Source organism: Aotus nancymaae, unplaced genomic scaffold (genome assembly GCF_030222135.1).
Source record: "Aotus nancymaae isolate 86718 unplaced genomic scaffold, 86718_ANA_hifiasm-v0.15.2.pri h1tg000003l, whole genome shotgun sequence".
Classification (NCBI taxonomy): Eukaryota; Metazoa; Chordata; class Mammalia; order Primates; family Aotidae; genus Aotus; species Aotus nancymaae.
In genome coordinates, this window is record NW_026988414.1 from 3,586,210 (window position 1) to 3,600,517 (window position 14,308).

General features: G+C 48.6%; 1 protein-coding gene and 1 non-coding gene across 9 annotated transcripts in view; both read right to left on the reverse strand.

The window, feature by feature from the left end:
• ODF2 (outer dense fiber of sperm tails 2) overlaps positions 1-13,122 on the reverse strand; it is a 44,856-nt gene extending 31,734 nt beyond the window's left edge. The window contains exons 1-6 of one of the 8 annotated variants that reach the window (XM_012458021.3): positions 12,873-12,933; positions 11,726-11,964; positions 8,953-9,043; positions 7,616-7,732; positions 7,217-7,342; positions 114-284 (exon numbers count right to left, since the gene is read on the reverse strand). In XM_012458021.3, coding sequence (XP_012313444.1) covers positions 114-284; positions 7,217-7,342; positions 7,616-7,732; positions 8,953-9,043; positions 11,726-11,757 — 537 coding nt within the window. In that variant the 5' untranslated portion in view covers positions 11,758-11,964; positions 12,873-12,933. Of the gene's footprint in view, positions 1-113; positions 285-7,216; positions 7,343-7,615; positions 7,770-8,952; positions 9,044-11,725; positions 11,965-12,872 lie in introns of all 8 variants that reach the window. The other 7 variants (XM_012458023.3, XM_012458025.3, XM_012458020.3 and 4 more) reach the window with 7 other exon arrangements.
• On the reverse strand, positions 6,034-6,174 carry LOC135277495 (U4 spliceosomal RNA). The gene has a single exon (XR_010345099.1). It is a non-coding gene; the product is annotated as a U4 spliceosomal RNA (small nuclear RNA).
• Positions 13,123-14,308: the final 1,186 nt, after the last annotated feature.

A 14,308-nucleotide genomic window follows, 5' to 3' on the forward strand; every position in this document is an offset into this window, starting at 1 on the left:
GAGGAGGGCAGAAGGCCTGCAGAGGCACATTGAGGGACCAGGCAGGAAATCTACCTGGGTGGTCCTGCACATCCTCGGTACTAGCTGTCCCACCAGCCCCCTACCTCTCTCACCTCAGACTTCAGACAACCAACTGTATTCATTAGACTGTCAATCTTCTTATCATAATGATTCATTTTACAGTGACCTGAGTCATCATCTTCTGTAGAGAGGTCACTTAACCGCATCACTGAGACCAGCTTTTCTGAAGACGGCGGTGTGATCTCCAGGCAATGAGGTGGATTCTGATGTAGGGGAGGGAGAAACACATGAACTTAGAAGGCAGATCCTTGACCCTGAGTTCCACCACTGGAAGCTTATTTACTGATTAGACAGGAAAAGCTGTTAACAGCTAGCTCAGGGACCCTAGGAAGAACCATACTCTGCATACTCTGAACCTTCATGATGGAACATTACCTATCCATATTTAAATGATGATTTTGGAGAATTCCTAACATCAAAATTGAAAGCTTGGGTTACAATGTTAAGTTTAAAATAAAGAACATAGGCTGGATACCCTGTAAACCCAGTATTTTGGGGGGCTGAGGTGGGAGGATTGCTTGAGGACAGGAAGTAAAAATGAGCCTGAGCAACAAAGTGAAATCTTGTCTCTACAAAAGTAACAGAAATTAGCTGAGGCCAGGCACAGTGGCTCACGCCTGCAATCCCAGCACTTTGGGAGGCCGAAGCAGGTGGATGACCCTCCAGGTCAGGAGTTTGAGACCAGCCTGACCAACATGGTGAAACCCCGTCTCTACTAAAAATATAAAATTAGCCAAGCATGGTGGTGCATGCCTATAATCCCAACTACTTAGGAGGCTGAGGCTGGAGAATAGCTTGAACCCGGGAGGTGGAGGTTGCAGTGAGCCAAGATCTCGCCATTGTACTCCAGCCTAGGCAACAAGAACGAAACTCTGTCTCAAAAAAAATCAGGTGGGTGTGGTGGCGCATGCCTGTGGTCCCAACTATTCAGAAGGCTGAGGCAGGGGATTCCTTGAGTCCAGGGGTTCAAGGCTGCAGTGAGCTATGATAGCATCACCTCATGCCAGCCTGGGTGACACAGCAAAACCCTATCTCTAAAAATAACAACACTAATAAAGAAAGAATATAAAAAATCGGCAAAAATATTAATAATACCCAAAGTTGGCAAAAGTTTAGGGCAATATATTTTTTTATACCTAGGATAGAAATATGTCAAAAGTCTTTTAAATGAATATGAATACAATAGTGGATTAGTTACAAAGGTAGATAAATCTGCTGAAAAGGTCTTTCTTTGAGAAAAGACCAGATATTGTATGATATTAAGAAATGCTCTTAGGAGTAATCATTGTTATTTTGATGATGTAGAAAAATATTATAAATGCATATGGTACAATAGCTGGAAAATACTTTTGTAAATATAGCAGTATAGAAAATATTTTAAAATACATGTATGCTTCAGGACACTTCGTGCAAAGCTGTAAACACTTTGCTTTTTTTTTTTTTTTTTGAGACAGGGTCTCACTCTATTGCCTAGGCTGGAGTGCAGTGGTGTAATCTCAGCTCACTGTAATCTCTGCCTCCCAGGTTCAAGTGTGATTCTGCTGCCTCGCCCTCCTTATTATCTGGGATTACAGGTGCCCACCACGATGCCCAGCTGTTTTATTTTTAGTAGAGACAGGGTTTTACCGTGTTGGCCAGGCTGTTCTCAAACTCCTGACCTTAAGTGATCCATCTGCCTTAGCCTCTCAAAGTGCTGGAATTACAGGGGTGAGCCACCATACCTGGCCATCTATTGCTTTTTTTTTTGAGACAGAGTTTTGTTCTTGTCAACCAGGCTGGAGTGCAATGGTGCAATCTTGGCTTACTGCAACCTCCGTCTCCCGGGTTCAAGCTATTCTCCAGCCTCAGCCTCCCATGTAGCTGGGACTACAGGTGCCCGCTACCACACCTGGATAATTTTTGTATTTCTAGTAGAGGTTGGGTTTCACCATGTTGGCCAGGCTGGTCTCGAACTCCTGACCTCAGGTGATTTACCCACCTTGGCCTGCCAAAGTGTTGGGATTTCAGGTGTGAGCCACCACACCCAGCTATATATATTGCTTTTATAAGAAAAGAAGCTACTTTTAATACTTAAAAGGACAAAAATAGGAAAATGTATAGTCATGTGCCACTTAACATTTCAGCCAACAACGGACTGCATGTATGACAATGGTCCCAAAACACCGTATTTTTACTGTACCTTTTCTATATTTAGCTATGGTTCAATATGCAAATACTTACAATTGTGTTACAATTGCCTGCAGTATTCAGTGTGGCATCATGCTGAATCATGTAGAAGTTTGTAGCCTAGGAGCAATAAGCTATACCATATAGCCCAAAAGTGTGTAGTGTAGCAGGCTCTACCAATCTAGGTTTGTATAAGTACACTCTATGAAGTTTGCAGAATGATGAAACTGTCTAACAACGCATTTCTCAGAATATATCCCCTTGTTAACTGATACATGACTATATATATTTTAAAATTATAAAATATACATATATACACACAGACACACACACACATACATGTGTGTGTATATATATATATGTGAGAAAGCGTGACTAGTTACTCCCTGTGATAGGTAGACAGTGACATAGAAAAAAGTCAGAAGCAGCTTCCAGGATGCTGGGTGATGGGGCAATCAAGGAGCAATACACTTCCGATGCGTGTATATCCCTGCAGTTTTCCTTTTTTTTTTTTTTTTTTTTTTGAGACAAGGTCTCCCTCTGTCAACCAGGCTGGAGTGCAGTGGCACAATTTTGGTTCACTGCAACCTCCACCTCCCAGGCTCAAGCGATCCTTCCACATCAGCCTCCCAAGCAGCTAGGACCACAGGTGCACACTACCAAGCATGGCTAATTTTTTGTATTTCTGGTAGAGGTAGGGTTTCGTCACATTGTCCAAACTGGTCTCCAACTCTTGAGCTCAGGTGATCTGCCCGCCTTGGCCTACCAAAGTGCTAGGATTACAAGCATGAAGCACCATGCCCGGCACATCCTCTTTTCGTTTTCTTTGGGGTTTTTTTTTTTTTTTTTTGAGATGGAGTCTCGATTTGTTGCCCAGGCTGCAGTGCAGGGACATGATCTTGGCTCCCTGCAACCTCCACCTCATGGGTTCAAAGGATTCTCCGGCCTCAGCCTCCCATGTAGCTGGGATTAGTGGCACAGCCACCATACCAGGCTAATATTTGTATTTTCACTAGAGACAAGGTTTTGCCATGTTGGATAGGCTGGTCTTGAACTCCTGACCTCAGGTGATCTGCCCACCTTAGCCTCCCAAAGTTCTGGGATTACAGGAGTGAGACATTGCTCCTGATCCTGTACTTTTTTTTTTTTTTTGAGATGGAGTTTCGCTCCTGTTACCAAGGCTGGAGTGCAATGGCGCAATCTCGGCTCACCTCAACCTCTGCCTCCTGGGTTCAGGCAATTCTCCTGCCTCAGCCTCCTGAGTAGCTGGGATTACAGGCACGCGCCACCATGCCCAGCTAATTTTTTATATTTTTAGTAGAGACGGGGTTTCACCATGTTCACCAGGATGGTCTCGATCTCTTGACCTCGTGATCCACCCACCTCGGCCTCCCAAAGTGCTGGGATTACAGGCGTGAGCCACCGCGCCCAGCGATCCTGTACTTTTCAACAAGAAGTTTTTAAGACTTAATAGGAGCCAGATTTTCTCTTGAGTAGTTGATTATTTTTCTGTATTTTCTAATTTCCCTAAATAAAAATAGATCATTTTTAATAATAGAGGCAAGAAAAAACCTAGACCTTCTTGCTCCCAAAAATAATCTTACGTTCCAGGAGTTATAAGATATCAACCAAGAACCCCACATGCATTCAGCAGCTTTGGTCTTCATTTCCATATCCTCCCCAAACTTCTACCTCCAGGGGCTGTTCTCTTTCTGTCCATAATGGACAAGGTTGAGTTAGGGCCTCTCAGAGTCACAGGAAGCCACTGGAAAGTGGAAAGGGGCAGGCCTAAGAATGAAAGCAAAGACAACTACTGTTTCAGTTGCTGAGAGAACTTGGGCAGGTCACCTCTCTGGGACCTTCCACCTCTAGGATTTGACCGTGAGACTGGAAGTGGCATTATGCTTTCCAGAGGGGATTATTACCCCTAGCAACCCATGTCAACAGGAAAAATTTTCATAGCAGCATCTTTGTGGTGTGTACTTTGAAAACTACCAAGGAGGCCACGCATGGTGGCTCATGCCTATAATCCCAGCACTTTGGGAGGCCAAGGTGAGCAGATCACTTGAGGTCAAGAGTTCAAGACCAGCCTGGCAAACATGGTTAACACCCTGTCTCCACTAGCCAGGTGTGGTAGCACATACTTGTAGTCCCAGCTACTCAGGAAGCTGAGACAGAAGAATTGCTTGTACCCAGGAGGTGGAGGTTGCAGTGAGCCAAGATCGCACCACTGCACTCCAGCCTGGGTGACAGAATGAGATTCCATCTCAAAAAATAAATAAATAAAAATAAAACATTCAAATTGGCCATATCTCAGAGGCAACACTGTTTACCACTACTTGCATATTCTCCCAGAAAACTTTCTATACATACATGGTTTATACATATACACAGATGCCCCTTTTCTGCACAAATAGGGCTGGTCAAATGCTATATGTTGTGCATCTCCATGCTTTGTTACCATGCATAAATATGTCTCAATCTTCTTGTTTTTGAGACAGGGTCTTGTTCTGTCACCCAGGCTGTAGTACAGTGGCACAATCACAGCTTACTGAAGTCTCAACCTCCCCCTGCCAAATAACTAGGACTACAAGTATGTGCCACCACACCCAGCTAATTTTTCATTTTTTGTAGAGGTAAGGTCTTGTCATGTTGCCCAGGCTGGTCTTGGACTCCTGGGCTCAAGTGATCCTCCTGCCTCAGCCTCCCAAAGTGTTAGGATCACAGGTATGAGCCACCACAACCAGCCTCTATCGCAATCTTTGCATAGCTGCATGGTTTTCCGTTGTATGGATGTATCATGATATTTCTCTTTTGTTTTGTTTGAGACAGGGTCTCACTATGTCACCCAGGCTGTGCATAATCATGGCTCACTGCAGCCTTAACCTCCCCAGCTCAAGCAATCTTCCCATCTCGGCCTTCTGAGTAGCTGGAACTACAAGCACATGCCACCACACCGAACTAATTTTTCATTTTTTGTAAAGATGTATGTTGCCCAGGCTGATCTCGAAAAGTGCTAGGATTACAGGTGTGAGCCCACCATGTCCAGCCGGATGTATCATAATTTAACCAATATTCTTCTGATGGACATTTTAGGTTGCTTTCAATTTTTCTATTACAAATAATGCTATAGCAAAAAATCTACAAGAAATCCCTGTACTCTTCTGTTATGTTTTTAGGACAAATTCCTAGATGAAAAACTACAGAATCAATGTTTAGACAAATGCTGCCAAACTGACTCTAGAACAGTTGAATCAGGTTCACAGTACTATAAAAAATGTTTTTAGGCTGGGCAGAGTGGCTCACGCCTATAATCCCAGCACTTTGGGAGGCTGAGACAGGCAGATCACAAGGTCAGGAGTTCGAGACCAGCCTGGCCAATATGGTGAAACCCTGTCTCTATTTAAAAAAAAAAAATGTTTTTAAAGATTCACCGACACCCTTTATGCTTATTGGTATCAGATAGTTGTAATTTTTTAAACATTTTTCCATTCAAGAAAAATGATAGCTCATTGTTTTTGTTTTAAAAATATATACTGAGGCTTTTAATTTACATTTCACTGATTATTAGTGAAGCATATACAGTAAAAAATGTAAGGCAGCATTTTTTTTTTTTTTGAGATGTGGTCTCACTCTGTTGCCCAGGCCAGAGTGCAGTGGCACAATCTCGGCTCACTGCAACCTCCGCCTTCCAGGTTCAAGTAATTCTCCTTCCTCAGTCTCCTGAGTAGCTAGGACTACAAGCACACGACACCATGCCCAGATAATTTTTTTTTTTTAATTCGGGCTCTGTAGAGACTGTCAAAAATTTCTAATGCCAACTATATTTCAAGTCGTCATGGCAGGGTATTGGGAAAAGGTTTCAATTAGCAATAGTCGCACCTCGGATAAACCTCATTGGCTACAATACTGCCACTGCGCAAAGCTTGCCCAGATAATTTTTTGTATTTTAGTAGAGATGGAGTTTCACCACTGTTGCTTAGGCTCGTCTCAAACTACTGAGCTCAGGCAATCCACCCACCTCAGCCTCCCGAAGTGCCAGGATTACAAGCGTGAGCCACTGTGCCCGGCCATGGCAGCTTCTTAATTTCAATCCTCGTAACTTCTTGTACTGGTCAGAGCAGTTTCCAATTAATCCCAAGAAGGCCCCATACTCCCTTTGTCTTTAAGGGAAAAATTGGTAAGTCTGGGAGTCAAAACTATGAGGTATGACTATAAACTTCAGGGAATTATTTTTGTTTTTGATTTCTAATTATTTTTCTTTTCACTGCTGGTATGAAAGATTTCTAATATAATAAACTATAAGAAAAGTAGGCTGGGCGCGGAGGCTCATGACTATAATCCCAGCATTTGGGGAGGCTGAGGCAGGCAGATCACCTGAGGTCAGTTCAAGACTAGCCTGGCCAACATGGTAAAACCCCATCTCTACTAAAAATACAAAAATTAGCTGGGTGTGGTGGCACATGCCTATAATCCCAGCTACTCAGGAGACTGAGGCAGGAGAATTGCTTGAACCCGGGAGGTGGAGGTTTCAGTGAGCTGAGATAGCGCCACTGCACTCCAGCCTGGGAGACAGAGCAAGGCTCCGTTCCAAAAAAAAAAAAAGAAAAGAAAATACATGTGATGTGGCTCCTCACAAGCAAAGCAGAGAGGCTAAGAGTACAGCCTCTAGAATAAGTCTTAACTCCAGCTCTGCTACCTTCTCTGTGACTGCAGGAAAATCACTTCTCTCTGAGCCCTGATTCCTCATCTCCACATTGGGACAACAGGACCTCTCACATAGCAGTGTCACAAGAACTCAAAAAAATTCACAGTTTCAGGTTTAGCAAGGCCCTCAGTAAACGGGGTCTGTTAGGACATTCCAGTAGCTACAGCTGACTGAGGTTGAGGCCTGCTAGGATCTAAGCAGTTTGAGAAGAAAAGCCTGGGCAAGGATGAGCCTCCCCTTGCATCCCACACTTTACTTTACCTCCCACTTGCATCCCACATGCCGGGCAGATGATTTTCCAGGGGGCATCCAAGGTACCTTGGTTTTCACCCGGACACTCCGCCGCACATTCACAGTGTCCCCTTTCATTCCTCGCTTGTGAGATTTCTGTGGAAAGGGACAAACCCAGGGTCACGTCCACACCCAGCTGGCCACGGTGCCACTCTGGTGGCATCCATCTCCGACTGGCAGGATGCCTCTTCTAACTAATGTTACTGAGGCTGCTCCTGGATGACAGGCCTGTCTACCTTCTAACCAGGAAACCGGCCTCCAAAAGAGTGTTTGTCTCCCAAACCTTTGGAATCAGAGTGCGAGGAGGCTGGGCTTAGCAGGATCACCGAGATCGACAGCTGCTACCTTGCCCCACTGGCATGCTCCTACCTGGCTGCTGGTCGCTGATGGTTTCGGGAGTTTTTTTATGTGGACGTGGACAGGGGTGTTCTCATCCACATGAACATGTAAGGGGGGAGTTGAAGAGCGGTCCTTCATGGTTGGCTTCTGGCAGGTGGGGGAGGACAACACAAAAATGGTTGATCTGTGGATGAGTAAACTGGGCATAAAAACAGAGCTCACAGCCTCTGGGGGCCACCAAAAAGCCTAGCCACCAAGCGAGCAGGACAGCTACCAACTACTGGCATGCAGGCAGGGAGCAAGGTGGGAGTGTCATTCAGCAGGCTCCTGCAGAGATCCCAGCAGCAGAAGACCACCAGGAAGATTCTGGTCTACTCAAGAGAGGGTCTGCAAGACCCACCAGTTCTACAACAGAGCCCAGACACAGGCCCCGGGGTCCTCAGGGCTGGATCTCCTATAAACCTGCTGGAATGCACAGCTCCTCCTTGGATTTAGTGAAACACAGCGGAAAGCAGGTGGATCCTTCTACACAGTGATCTCAACTGGGCATGCAGATTGGCGTGGGAAACACACAAAATGCTCAGGGTGCAGAATAAATCAGACAGCAGGCAGATCAAAGACCATGAAAACAGAAAGCTAGAGGAAATGCCAAGGATGAGAAGGTTGTCTAGATCCTAAAGAAAACATGAGCAGGGCAGAACCGCAGCTACAAACGCCTCAACCACCACCAGCTCTTCACCCTCATTCTTTAAATTTTCTCTTCTTTTTATTTTCCTTTTTTTTCTTTTTGAGATGGAGTCTCACTCTGTCACCAGGTTGGAGCGCAGTGGCGCAATCAACTCACTGTAACCTCTAGCTCCCTGGTTCGAGTGATTCTCCCATCTCAGCCTCCCGCGTAGCTGAGATTACAGGCACCTGCCACCATGCCCAGCTAACTTTTGTATTTTTAGTAGAGACGGGGTTTACCATGTTGGCCAGGCCGGTCTCGATCTCCTGACCTCGTGATCCACCTGCCTCAGCCTCCCGAAGTGCCGAGATTACAGGCATGAGCCACCGCGCCGGCCATTCCTCCTATTCTTTAAACTTTTTTTTCCCTTATTTTTCTTTTCCTTTCTTTATTGAAAAAATGTCAAGATTTTAGGATTTGACTAGAGGGCTAAGTCTAAGACAATTTCCTCACACCTGGCAGCCTTACCACAGGCAAAAATAATCAGAATTAAAAATCAGCAGGGTAGGTATCACAGCACATAGCAGAGCACCTGGGCCGTGATGGTGCTTAGCAGGGTAAGGCACCTCCTACAAATGGTGCGCAGAAGCATCTTTAGCAGGGTGACCAAAGAGGGCTGCTACGTGAGCGCGTCACCTACCGTCACGGTGACGCTTGGTGCGCCACAAGGTGGTCTCAAGACCTTTTTCTGCGTGAGACTCGTTACTCTGTTCTTCCCGCACGATGGAAACCTGCATGCAGGCACAAGAACCAGACTGTAAGCAGACAACTAGGGCTCTCTTGCATTTTAGATCTCACAAAATTACACACTGCCTATGGTAGCTAACAAGTTCATGGCTAGGAGAACCAGCCTGAAATTCCTTGTCTCCCCTGAGATGAGCACCAGATGTGCATGGTGTGCCCAGCAGTGGGATGGAAATAGGGTCATGGGCATTTGCAGGCTGGACATTTTTTTTTTTGGAGACAGAGTCTCATTCTGTCACCAGGTCGCAGAGCGCTGGGGCAATCTCGGCTCACTGCAACCTCTACCTCCTGGGTTCAAGCGATTCTCCTGCCTCAGCCTCCAGAGTAGCTGGAATTACAGGAACGTGCCACCACACCCAGCTAATTTTTGTATTTTTAGTAGGGACAGGGATCACCATGTTGACCAGGATGGTCTTGATCTCCTGACCTCGGGATCCGCCCACCTTAGCCTCCCAAAGTGCTGGGATTACAGGCGTGAGCCACCACGCCGGGCTGCAGGCTGAACTTTTAACATATCATCACATGTATTGTGACCCTTGCTGAAAAGCCTAGCTGACATCTTGTCAGATGACAAAAAGCAGGCAGCACATGAGCAGCAGCCAAGGTGCTAGTTTGGCCAAAGGTAGAAGCACCCAGGACAGTGCCTGGAGCAGAGATGGCCCTGGAGAAAGGCTCAGTGAGTGAATGACATAAATAGAGCATTGGTGGCCATGGCTCACACCTGTAATCCCAACACTTTTGGAGGCCAAGGTGGGCAGACTGCATGAGCCCAGGAGTTTGAGACCAGCCTGGGCAACATGGCAAGACTCCATCTCTACAAAAGATACAAAAATTAGCTGAGTGTGGTGGTGTGTGTCTGTAGTCCCAGCTACTAGGGAGGCTGAGGTGGGAGAATCACTTAAGCCTGGGAGGTGGAGGCTGCAGTGAGCTGTGACTGCACCACTGCACTCCACCCTAGGTGGCAGAGGGAGACCCTGTTTCAAAACAAAAACAAGAAAGAAAAAAGAAAATTTTCAAAGAGCATTAGGCTCAGGAACAAGAAGTCACTGTGATGCACACTCATCAAATTAAGGCTCAAATATTCCCCTAAGAGAATAAAAAAGTATTTCCCAAAATATTCCACTTGCTATCCTTTAAGCTCTTAAGCAGCAGGGTTTTTTTTTTAATGCCATGTGTAATTCACCTTGCTTACACTTATACTGTACAGCCCCATCACCAGATCTACAAAGGCAGGAAAAAAAGAAAAAAAAAAAAACACAAAAGTTTAATTTGGTCCAAAATCTGTCAGCAGTATATCCAAGAACTCCAGGATGGGAAGGGACTTGGAATAACCACCTGATCCATCTCTTTTCTTTTTCCCAGGATGGAGTGCAGGCTAGAGTGCAGTGGCCCAATCTTGGCTCACTGCAACCTCCACCTCCTGGGTTCAAGCAATTCTCCTGCCTCAGCCTCCTGAGTAACTGGGAAAAGGCACATGCCGTTATTCCCAGCTAAATTTTTTTATTTCTAGTAGAGACGGGGTTTTACCATGTTGGTCAGGCTGGGATTGCTTTGTATTCCTAGTAGAGATGGGGTTTCACCATGTTGGTCAGGCTCTAAAACTGCTGGAATTACCCAGGCATGAGCCACCGCACCGGCCCCCAAAGTTAGGGGGAGATGATAGGCTGAGTGACCTGGGGGTGGCGGGGAGGGTGGAGCAGGGAAGGGGCGGTCCCAAATTATCATCTTGCCCTCTCTACAAATATTTGGGGAAAATAATGCAACATCAAAATGCATGGAAAAAATACGTGAGCACTTTGGTATGCATTTTGCTGTATGTATACAACATCTTGATTTTAAAAAGAAAAAAATGTGTATATTCATATATATATAGAGAGAGAGAAAGCTCTATTGATCCTTTAGCCAAGGAATACCAAAACTGAGAAGACAGGCTTTTTTCCCTAATTATTTAGAACATTGTTCACGTAAAGCCAACAGTTTTGGGCAATCTCTCAGTGGGTTTCCTGTCAAACCACCTGGATTCCATCGTCTTGCTAACTGCCACATCCACCTCCTTACATGTTATTTATTTACACCTGGACTCCCTTCAAAAAGGCTCTGAACCAGCCGGGCACGGAGGCTCACGCCTGTAATCCCAGCACTTTGGGAGGCCAAAGCAAGTGGATCAAGAAGTCAGGAGTTCAAGTCCAGCCTGGCCAACATGGTGAAACTCCATCTCTACTAAAAATACAAAAATTAGTCCAGCCTGGTGTTGCGCGTCTGTAATCCCAGCTACTCGGAGGCTGAGGCAGAAGAACTGCTTGAACCCAGGAGGCGGAGGTTGCAGTGAGCCGAGATCGCGCCACTGCACTCCAGCCTGGGCAACATAGGAAGGCTCCGTCACCAAAAAAAAAAGGCTCTGAACCTAGTATTCTATTAAGACAGTGAGAGTGACCCTGTTTGCTGCCAGGAAGCTGTGATATCTGAGGAGGAAAGGAGCGAGGGAGGCAGAGCTGGGATTCTGTACGTATTTCGTTCCCCCTTCCCTTTAAAAATGATTTTTAAATGTTTTGGTCCAGACTTTCAGCAAACAGAATGAGGAAGCTGAAAGCCTCAGGTGAGCCTGCCCTGGGGAACCCTGGCCACCTTTCCCTGCCCTCTGGCGCAGGCGCCTCCCACACCGGCAGTACCTGGGGGAGCCGCCTGAGGATGAGGCAGACATGGCTAGGCATCAACGCCGCAAAGTGGGCAACTGGGTCAGCAGGCTCTGCTCAGGGGGACCCAAAGGGGCAGGCTTGTCAATGAGCCTCTCAAGGGGCCCGGCATCAAACGTCCTCTCTGAGGGGAGGGTGGAAGCTTTGGGGGTGGCAGTTGGATGAAAACTTGGGAGGCGCTCCTCTACTGTCCAAGTCACACAGCAACTGTCCTGCTAAAGTGGGGGGAGACAGGAGAGGCTGAGCGACCTGGAAGTAGCGGAGAGGGAGGGGAGGGAACGGGCACAACGGCGAGGGAAAGGACCACCGCGCCCGGGCCCCACGCGGAGGGCGGCCAGTGGCTATAGGGGGAAACCTGAGGCGCCGGCGGGCGTGTGGAGAGGGAGGGTGAGAACCGCTTGGCTCCAAGTGGGCCCCGGGGAGCCGGACCCGCGCAGGGAGCCGCGCAGGGAGTCGCGATGCGGTGTCGGGCAACAGTTTCCTAGGAGAAGGGGCGTTCCCGGAAGAACAGGTGCCCGAGAGGACCAATAGTGTTTGAAGGAGCGAGGCGCGGAGGTGCGCCGGGCCCCGGGCGCTCCGCCGCGAGGGAAAACCGAACCACTGAATTCCGAGCGGGTTAGACGCCGAGCTGGAAGGGAGCGAGCGGGACCCGCCGGGCAAGGGTCCCGGAGACCCGAAGACGGTGCCAGGGGACAGCGCTGCCTACGGTGGGCGGGCAAGTGACTGCCGTGCAGAGGCCCGCGGGGAGCACGAGGCTGATGCAGAGATGCCGCCGGCAGGCAGCAGAGCGAGGGACAGCGTCCGTTGGCGGAGAGAAGGGACGGTCACCCACCAGCGGGCAGGAAGGGACCGGTTTCTGCCCATAGAAAGGCGAAGCCCTGGCCGTGGGCGGCAGAGGAGGGGCAGAGCCCCGCGGTGGCCAAGAGAGCCCGTTAGCGCGAGGAGGAGAGGCCTCGCGCCGGTGGGCGGGGCGGGAGGGGCCAGGTTCTGACAGGAGGGGGACAGGCGCGAGCGGCTGGGGGCCCAGGACCCGACGGCCCCACGGGGCCTACCGCGCCGGGGGTGCGAAGGGGACGGTCTCGCCCAGGAGCACCCTCGATCCCGCCAGCCGGCGGCCTCTCACCAGGAGCGACACGGCTGAGCCCAGAAACGCCGCCTTATAAAGTCGTTGAAGTCGGAGGCCAGGGCCGTGCCATGGAGACGCCGCGGCGGATGTAGTCCGGCTCTGGCGGCGTCTCCTCCCCGCTTCCGCCTCCTTTTCCGACACCCGTTCGGCACCTCGCCCATTGGCCAGTTCAAACCCCCCCGGGAGCCGCTTGGGTTTCGCCTTCGAGGCCCAGCCCCTAGCGTCACAGAGATGCCCCGCCCCGCCAGTAGCACCGCCCACTTCCGGGCCACGCGTCTCGTCACCAAGGAGACGTGCGACGCCCTGCCTTGCCGGGTCTCGCCCTCCATTCAAGAGCTTCCCGGCTCGGCCGTGTTTCCCCTGCCTCGGGTCCTCCCGGATTCCCCTGGCTCAAAGGAGCGTAGGGCTCCGACGCGCTCCCCTCGGTACCCACCGAGAAACTAGGGTCACAGCGGAGCCACAGAACAAGTTACTGCTAACTGCACACTGCCTCCAGAAATCCAGCCCTGCCCCAGCCCACTGTTAGTGCAGAGATAGAGTTGGTTTCTGCCAATTCCCCGGCCTCTCTCCCCTGCCCACATCACCACTGTCTTGGCCCCAAAAGGAGGAAGGATCGGCATTCCCCTTGCTCTTCACTACCCTCCTGCACTCTATGCTGCTCTGTGTACAGACCTATTCTGATGAGGTCCTCGCTGGGCCGCCATCTTCTCAATTATGCTTCGCTGTCAGCCAATCTTGGGAGGTCTGTCACGTGTCTCATAATGCCGCCCTGGAATCTCGGAGACTTTAACAACCTCGGGGCCAACCGGGCCACAGTCCCTTGACCTTTCTCCAGTGACCCCGCAGCACCTCAGCCATACACCTCCAGGGTCACACAAGTGTTTCACCTGAAATCCTAAAGTCAAACTCCCCACCCAAACAAAACCTGCTTTTCTGCTTGGTTTTCACAGTGTATATTGCATATTGTATTCCGTAATGTCAGGGAGCTCCCTGATCCCTTGGTCCATTCATTGTCTGTCGAATAATTGAGAGATTTCTCTTTTTTTTAATTTTTATTTTTTTAAGACGGGGTTTCACCATGTTGGTCAGGCTGGTCTTGAACTCCTGACCTCTGGTGATCCGCCCGCCTTGGCCTCCAAAGTGCTTGGATTACAGGCCTGAGCCACCACGCCCGGCCTTGAGAGATTTCTTAATCCTCATTATAACTTGAGTTATATTTAAGACTCTGAAAAGATTAAATCTGCAAATCACTGCCTCCACCCTCAACTGAGCCCCACACACTATCCAGGAACTTCTGTTTGTCCCTAGACTCCTCCTGATGGTGGCTTTTCCAAACCTTTGCCTCTTCCCCATCCCATACTCCAATTATCCTTTCCCACAGAAAAAAATGAAGCCATCAAGTAGAATTCCTGACTAGCTCAGAGACTCACACC